The 8,618-nt window shown below is 41.2% G+C and overlaps 1 protein-coding gene across 1 annotated transcript in view; it reads left to right on the forward strand.

Moving 5' to 3' along the window:
- Positions 1-6,156: 6,156 nt before the first annotated feature.
- mrpl2 (mitochondrial ribosomal protein L2) overlaps positions 6,157-8,618 on the forward strand; it is a 5,703-nt gene continuing 3,241 nt past the window's right edge. Inside the window, exons 1-6 of the mRNA XM_046070259.1 lie at positions 6,157-6,245; positions 6,726-6,821; positions 6,909-7,077; positions 7,791-7,932; positions 8,024-8,139; positions 8,273-8,383. Of these exons, the coding sequence (XP_045926215.1) occupies positions 6,747-6,821; positions 6,909-7,077; positions 7,791-7,932; positions 8,024-8,139; positions 8,273-8,383 (613 nt within the window). The 5' untranslated portion in view covers positions 6,157-6,245; positions 6,726-6,746. The remainder of the gene's footprint in view (positions 6,246-6,725; positions 6,822-6,908; positions 7,078-7,790; positions 7,933-8,023; positions 8,140-8,272; positions 8,384-8,618) is intronic.

Consider the following 8,618-nt stretch of genomic DNA (forward strand, 5'->3'; position numbering starts at 1 on the left):
GGAGTGTGTCAGCAGTTCCTGCAAGAGGAAGGCATTGATGCTATGGACTGGCCCGCCCGTTCCCCAGACCTGAATCCAATTGAGCACATCTGGGACATCATGTCTCGCTCCATCCACCAACGCCACGTTGCACCACAGACTGTCCAGGAGTTGGCGGATGCTTTAGTCCAGGTCTGGGAGGAGATCCCTCAGGAGACCATCCGCCACCTCATCAGGAGCATGCCCAGGCGTTGTAGGGAGGTCATACAGCCACGTGCAGGCCACACACACACACTACTGAGCCTCATTTTGACTCGTTTAGGCCGTCGTAAGGACATTACATCAAAGTTCGATCAGCCTGTAGTGTGGTTTTCCACTTTGATTTTGAGTGTGACACCAAATCCAGACCTCCATGGGTTGATAAATTTGATTTCCATTGATAATTTTTGTGTGATTTTGTTGTCAGCACATTCAACTATGTAAAGAAAGGAGTATTTAATGAGATTATTTTATTCATTCAGATCTAGGATGTGTTATTTTAGTGTTCCCTTTATTTTTTTGAGCAGTGTATATATATAGACAATTTTTTCATGCTCCATCCTCTAGTGTTTGCTAACTCACTGTATGTTAGGGCTCATTACTTTTTGCAGCTAAGGAAAGCCAAGGTTGAGATTACAAAACCTAACTTTGCCAGAGAAGGAGAAGTTTGCTTTGCCTTTCGCAGCCTACAGTACATTTCTCCCTGATAAGGTCTGGCACCAGAGCTCTTACCTGCTCTGAACAAGAGAGAAAATGATCTCTTTGAAAGATCAAGCATATTCACAGATCAAACATCTTATTACCCTGTACAGTTTCTCTGAGTCTCAGCAGTTTAACACCTATGTGGATGAAAGGCCTGACTAGCTGGGTATAAACAGCAGCTGACAAAGAGAAGAACTGCTTTCATGGCAGTCAAGGGAGAGCAGCTTCCCTTTAATGAAATGTAAACACCTGTATCAAGGACATCTGCTTTCTTCAGACAGCTAAAGTTAATATTTTCCATCTCTTTAAAGAGGTGTGATAAAGTCCAACAGGCCTGTTGTTTTTCTTTAAAAAGGCTGCCCTTGGTTTAATCTTTAACATTTACTTTTTAGTGTTTCCTGCAAATCATGTACACAAAGCAAATGATAGCTTCAAACCATTAAGATACAACAGGCTGACTAAATGAATTGGCAGACTATGTACCAACTCTAATTCATGAGGCCGGAATAATATCATACTGCTGAAGTGGATCCCAGAGTTTTTGGAACAACACACAAAATGCACTCTCCGTGTCCATGTTACACTATATGGCAGCAAATATTCTCTCGATTTGGGCTTTCATCCTAACGCCCTCGTGATCAGGTACAGGAATGATCTGGATCAAGTATTACTCAAGGTTCAGTAGCAGCGAGTTAGGTAGAAGAAATGTTTACCTCTTAAAAACAAAAAAGCAAAGTAAACACGGGCACACGAGGAAACTATTTTCAACTAATCCCTCAGCCCAGAGCTACTTGACCTACCATTTTAATACATCCGCAACATAGAGAAGACATGGTGCATTAACAGATGCTCCTGTCTCCCATTTGTACTTTGCAACAGATGGGGTATTTTATGAAATGTAGCTTTACAATCAGGTGGAAATCTAAAACCATTAGAGTTTCTCCAATATATAGGGCTATAGTGAAACAATTTAATCTAAGAAAAGTGGTCATGGCTCTGGGAAACAAATGACAAATGTGAAAATTACACTCAAATCTTTCTATCCATTACAAAACCCACTGAATGCCTTCTAAAGGCTTAAGCCATCTATCATTCCTGCTGCCAATGTTTTCAGCTGCTACAGCTTGCTGGACCAGAAAACTAACCTCGGTTTCAGTGGCAGATCAGAGCCTCATAGTTTGGCACGGAGAAAATCTGATGAGATAACGACTCCTCCTCCAGCTGCGGCGTTACACGCCAGCAAAGTGCATCATAAAAATGCTGCGCTAATCCTCCTTAAAATGAAAAAAGGAAACCTTCAGTGTGAAACAGAAGCAAAGGGAAATGAAACAGGGCGGGAATGAGAGTGATGCGGAGTGCCGATGGTGGGGAGAGAAGGAGGAGGAGGAGGAGGAGGATGATGACCTCCCCTCTGCTCCGTCAGAACAACCAACAGCAGCTCAGGCCGCACATCAAGAGACAGCCCCGCCCACAGGGGGACAAGAGCAGAGGAGTGTGGAGGAGCAGGTCGGATGGGGGAGGGAGCCATCCTGATCTAGACTCTGCTACGTTATACCCATCAGACACAAAGGAATAGGTCTAATGAGACATAACGGGATGGACTCAACGACACTATTTACAGGCTCGAAAAGAGTTTCACATGCCACCAAGGCCGAGGGCACAAAACACACTGCAAGGTTAAATCCTACTGTCTCGAGGTACTATCAAGGTAGTTTATTTATCATTACACAGCACAAGGTTGTAAAACAAAATGAAAGTTTGCAGTTCCGTCAAGCTACACACATATAATTAAATGCATATTAGAATATGGCAACATAAAATAAAATAACAACACGTTATACAGTTATTTATATACAACCAGAAAACAATTCTGCAGTGCACGTTTTGAATTTGCGTCTATGTGAAAAACATTACACTGATTCACTCTCGGCCATACGTTCTCACCACAGCACCAAGGAATAAATGTCTGGTGAGCTTATTTCACCCATTTACCTTGCACAGTCCAGTAATTGGTCATGTGACAGGAACATGTGGAGCCCACCAAGCACTTGCAATACGACACCATAATGATCATATACCTCTGGAAATGTTTTCACTGAGGTCCACGGGCTGAATAATACAGCAGTGATTAGAGAGCCGTCTAGTTTCTGGTAACATGATTACATTGTTCCGATACCAATGTCACTAGATTACCTGTAATACAATAAATTAATAACAAACAAATCTTTTCAAAAACAATCGAATAGGCGAGTCTTAATTTGACATTGTTACGATGAGGTGGCTCAGAAACTGAATTTTATGGACTGGTTAGATGACTCAACATTGCAGGGGGATCAAAGGTCATATAATACTGCAGCAGCAATCGTAGCACATCCAGCCCAGAAGTCAGTAGAAATGCCAAAGAGGAGAGAACAGTGTTACGAAAGACAGTTCCGTGTTTAAAGGAACAACTTGCCGGACTCAATATAGACTGCCTTCTGAGCAGTGGGAACTTGGGCCATATCCCTGTCATGTTTGCCCATCCAGAGCTCCACTCTGCATTAGTCTCCATCTCCAGAGAGGCCTCAAGCCTCACATTATCCCATCTCCCTTTGGCAAACACCACCATCATCACTCTGTCCCTCCTTTCTCCTAATCCCTCCTTACCATCACTGCATTCAAGTCGACTGGGCTTTTGCACCTGATCTCCAAAGAGAGGATCAACTGAATAACCCTTAATTGTGCATAAGTGTGTACTTGCTACTGCCAAGTTTAATTGCATCTTACTGACTTTAGTGCAGGGTGAAAAGCTTTCATTTTGTCTTTAAAGTTGCATGGATTTCATTTAAAGTAAACCTACAGACACAAGTTTAAATGTTTACAGACAACCCCATCAAAAAGCTGACCTGGCCTTCACTAAAGATCTTTAATGAGCAAATATAAAACATAGCACAAGCTCCAGAATCAGACCGTTAGAGAGAGGGTGGGGTGCTTGTTCCTCTTAGAATAGTAAAATAATAGCATAGGAAATGTCGGGAAAGCAGACTGCAGTGGGTGCATCAACAAGCCAGAGGTCCATCTCTGGGGCATCTCCCCAGAGACGCATTTCCTGTCTGCTTGATGAAGTTTGACTCCCAACAGATCACCTTATCTTCGTCTGTTTCCTGCAGAAAAAGCAATCCAACACACTGGCACCACAAGACACAAAGGAGAGCCAGCCATCAAGGAGGGTGTGGCACGGTCTGGGACAACCAGGAGGGAAGTGCCACCAGACACTGCCCGCAGTCATCCATCACTCCACTGACACCAGCTGCTGGAGGGCTGTTTTCCCAGTACTAGTTGTCTGAAAATGCCTGCCTGAATGTTGCTACTGATTCAGGAAGAGATAGCAGGTTGATCATCTGCCTAACCTAAAGGAGTTCAGTGCAGAAATGTGACACCTGTGTTTATAAAACTGTTCTCGGCACAGTTCTACAGTGATGTGTCACGTTAGCAGTGTTGAAAACAATTCTAGACATTTGATTAATATCGTGGTAGCTGCATGTTAATGACTCTGCACAACCTTAACGTGTTTGGAACACAAACAATTAGATTCTGAACGCTTGGAACTTATATAAAAACAAAACTACAGCTTAAGTGGTCTATCGTTTAATATGAGCGCTGCTCATGAAATCTTGAGTCATTAGTATGACAATTTCATTTTGTTTTGACTTTCACAGTTTACAACGGGGGCAGGATTTCTAACTTCATCTACCAGGCTGTTTATTAAGAATAATAATTTTAGCCGTTTTTCCGCTTAACCGGATTTATGATGATATTTTCGTTTAGCTATCCTCACAGCGACGCTTGCTTATTCATCTGTTTAGCGCTCCGGTCAGACACTAACGTTAGCTAATAGCTTCGGCTAACCAGCTAGCATCACCACTCCCTTAGTTGTTGCGAGTTCACCCTGTACAAACTGCCGAGCTGATCATTAATTAACACGGTACCATACGTTCATACAACTTAAATACACGGTTACATACAGGAATAACACACGTATAAAATGAGTTTAGTGGAAAAACACAGCTATTACTTACCGAGAGCTAGGACTGACGGCTAGCTCAGCCCCTTTAAATCCAAAATGTCTCCAGCACAACAAGATTCTCCCAGCAGCCTCTGCGGCGGAGTTGATGTATAGTGACGTCATGTTTTGTTTTCGCTGCTTTTCTTAGGAGCAGAGCCCTTCAAAGCCCTTCTTTAAGGGGCTGTGTTTAGGAGAAAGCATCTTCAAGATTATCTATCTATCTATCTATCTATCGTGGTGTCCACAAACACAAATGTTTAGTCTAATATTTGTAATTATATATTTTCACTTTACGGAACTTTACGGAATATAAAATGTAAAGGGTACTGCGCACGTGATAGTAGGTGACGACTTTAACTTTAAGGTTTAATGTTTAACTTTCAAAGATATTTAACTACCCTGTAATAGCTTACAGTCTATGGTAATATCCCATAAATTCCGCCACTGAAAAAAAGAATAAGAGAGAGCAGATAGTGACATCTGGTGGTTAATTTGTGAGCACCAACAGGTAACTGATTCTGCCAGTTCAATCTAATTTAAATTCTCCACACTCTTCTACAAACAATTAATCCAAAATAGATGTCATTTCTCCTTTACCCAGGTAAATATATTTCCTCTTTAGTGTTGTCACAGGAACAGTTTCTTCCCACAAGCCATCACTCTGATGAACAGCTGACTCACATTGTCAGGAACAATTCCTATACAACAACCCAGTAACTCTGTCTCTAATCTATTTACCGGCTTCTCTATTTCAGAGCTGCTCATACTGTATATTGTATATACTGTATACCAAATCCACCAACCTCATGTACATAACACCGGACATAATACTTATTCCAGCATCCTTTGCACTCATCACACTGTGTACATGTGTACACCTATGCTTGTATGTGTATGTGCACCTGTATATCACATCCACCTACGACATGTACATAATAAATAATAATAATAATAATGGTAATAATAATTTACTCCTGCATCCTTTGCACTCTGCTCATTGCACTATTGTCTAAATCTGTATTTTGTTTTTGTTTATAGTGTGTATATGTGTTCTCTATACTGTAGCCTGTGTTTGATTTTATTACCGTATTAACAACACTTATTGTGTTGTTGTATTATTGTATAAGTAAGCACATCGTGAGCATTGTACAATCCAGAGTCAAATTATTTGTATATGTACACATATCTGGCAATAAAGCTGATTCTGATGTTCTGTCTGATGTTTCTAGTATTACATATCTATTTTCATATGATGATGACAAACCAGGACCATGTTGACGTACATACCATGTAAGCTGTTGACATGGGAAGATGGGTATATCATAAATAGTCAACTTTAACTTGTAACTTACAGTTTTTAATAAATAAAGGAGAAAAGGGAGCTCTCAGCGCTGGAGTATACGTCATCAGTGCGCGACGTAGCGTGCAGGACTGAAGGACGCCGAAAAGAAGCTTGAGATGAAATGAGTCAATTATAAAGGTTGGTTTAATGTTACTATTTTATATTGGGTTATTTTGCATATTGGAAGTGACATTAATGGCCAATATGGCTTAGTTTATTAAAACATAACCCAAAAGGCAGGTCCATTTTTGAGCCGTATTATTGATCTCACTTGGTAGATTCAGGCTAAGCTATTAGCGATAGCACACGTTGACTTGCCATTTGGTAAAGGTTACTCCCCTAACGTTAGGGTGATGACAGTATAGGCACAGTTGAGACAAAAAAAATACAACAGTAGATACATTGAAACGTAGTAGGTTGTGTTATTTTGTTGACCACTAATGATTTGATTCCTTCAAGCTTAGTTAAAAGTTAGACTGAGTAAGAAGTTGGATAAAAAGCAGGAGAAATATTCTAGACATTATTCAATATAGTAAAGCTAATGTTGTGCGCCATGTAGTGGAAACGCAGATAAATGGAAACCACAAAACTCACATCTGGCAAACTGCCTCTCTTCAGCTCTGTCAGCAGGACGCTGTTATGATGGCGGTTTCGTGTCTAACTCGAGCTCTGCGCTCCCTGACCCTCTCCCAGCCTGCTCTGCTCTCCTCGCAGGTAAGCAGGCTGTCAGTCAAAGTGGAGATCTGAATCGTCACAAAATCACAACTACCGAACAAGCTATGTTGCCCTTTGCGTTAACAGGCAGTTGCCCAGACTAAACTGGGAACCCAGGTGTCCAGTGCAGTCGGACAGTGCAGAGGCTTCCTCACCACAGCCTCTCTGGAGCAGAACAGGACGTTTTGGAAGCAGAGGGAGAAGTACACCATCAGGCCCATAGGAATGAAAAAGACAGGAGGCCGAGATCACTCAGGTAAAGAGTGTGGGCAGAAAAAGAATAAGAGTCTGTGTGTTTACAAGCGAGGCTGGCAAAGGACGAGGCTGAAGTTGGTTTCTAATGTGCAGGATATGTGCTTAGTTTGTTCTTCACAAATAGATTAAAAGCGTACAAATCTCAAACAGGGTTCAAAACGGTCTTTTGGCCTTCAGTGTCAACCAGTGAAGGCCTAACTGGCACGTTTGCAGAAGGTTTTACAATACATCTGGAGTATAGTGATCTGAAAAACTATGAAACTGCCCTTTTCCTGTTTTTACAAATAGAATAAAGGTTCAGAATCTGTCTGTAGGCTGTCAGCGTTACTCTAGTCCAGGTCTGATTAGACTCTGTAAAACAGCGTTTGATATAAACCTGTATTGGATCATATACACCAGTCTTTACAGAGAGAAAAACTGCACTAATAGAATAAAGATTTCACAAATTTTAAACTATTTTTGATAATGATTCATGATGATTGCACATTTAGCAAAAATGCAGAGCATGATGTATTTCAAGGTTCTCAGATGTGAGAGTTTGCTGCTTTCATGGTCTTATATGTTAGAAAACTTATTATCTTTGGGTTGTGGACTGCTGGTTGGACAAAACAGGTAATTTGAAGATTTTACTTTGGGCTATAAGCCATTGTGATGGACCATTTTCTCACACTTTACAGACCGAAAGAGCTGCTCATCTTTCTTTCTGCCACACAGGAAGGATACGGACACATGGCATTGGCGGTGGCCATAAACAGAAATACCGGTGGATAGACTTTCAGCGCCTGCGCTATGAACCAAACAAAGAGGACCAGCCCTTTGAAGAGAAGGTTGTTGAAGTGCGATACGACCCATGCAGGTCAGATCACCTTTCATCACACTTTGATGAACATATATACTAAAGGTTATGAACATAGAGTTGGTTGTCACAATCTGTGCTGTCTACACAGGTCTGCTGACATTGCCCTGGTAGCTGGAGGCAACCGGAAAAGATGGATTATAGCTACAGAGAACATGCAGGCTGGAGATGTCATTAAAACATCTGGAGTGATTGGACGCATGGCAGGTAAAAGATCCACTCTGGGTCGTCACCCTCCAAACATTCACTCAAGATGATGGAAGTAAAGATTCGGTAGATTTTGGACTATCTGCATTTAATGCGATGTTAGTCAGCGTCCTTTTTGTTTTTTACTGTGCAGTCTCAGCCAATGAGGGTGATGCTTTCCCACTGGGAGCCCTTCCTGTGGGCACACTGGTAAACAACCTAGAGATACTACCAGGGAAGGGATCAGAGTACATTCGTGCTGCAGGTGATTTATTATTTTCATGTTTGTACTTTATTTCCTAAATGCTTGTTTGCATTAAAAAGCTTTTTTTGTATTTGTGTGTATGTAGTCAGGGCTGCAGCTACTGATAACTTTCAATGCTGATTGAATATTTTCTTTAAAACGTGAGCTCAAAACTCAGATATTCAACTTTATATTATCTAAAACTATCAGAATTGTTTTAAAATAATTTCTAACTAATTGATTCCGCAGTATATTG

Source organism: Micropterus dolomieu, linkage group LG15, assembly GCF_021292245.1.
Source record: "Micropterus dolomieu isolate WLL.071019.BEF.003 ecotype Adirondacks linkage group LG15, ASM2129224v1, whole genome shotgun sequence".
NCBI classification, from domain to species: Eukaryota; Metazoa; Chordata; class Actinopteri; order Centrarchiformes; family Centrarchidae; genus Micropterus; species Micropterus dolomieu.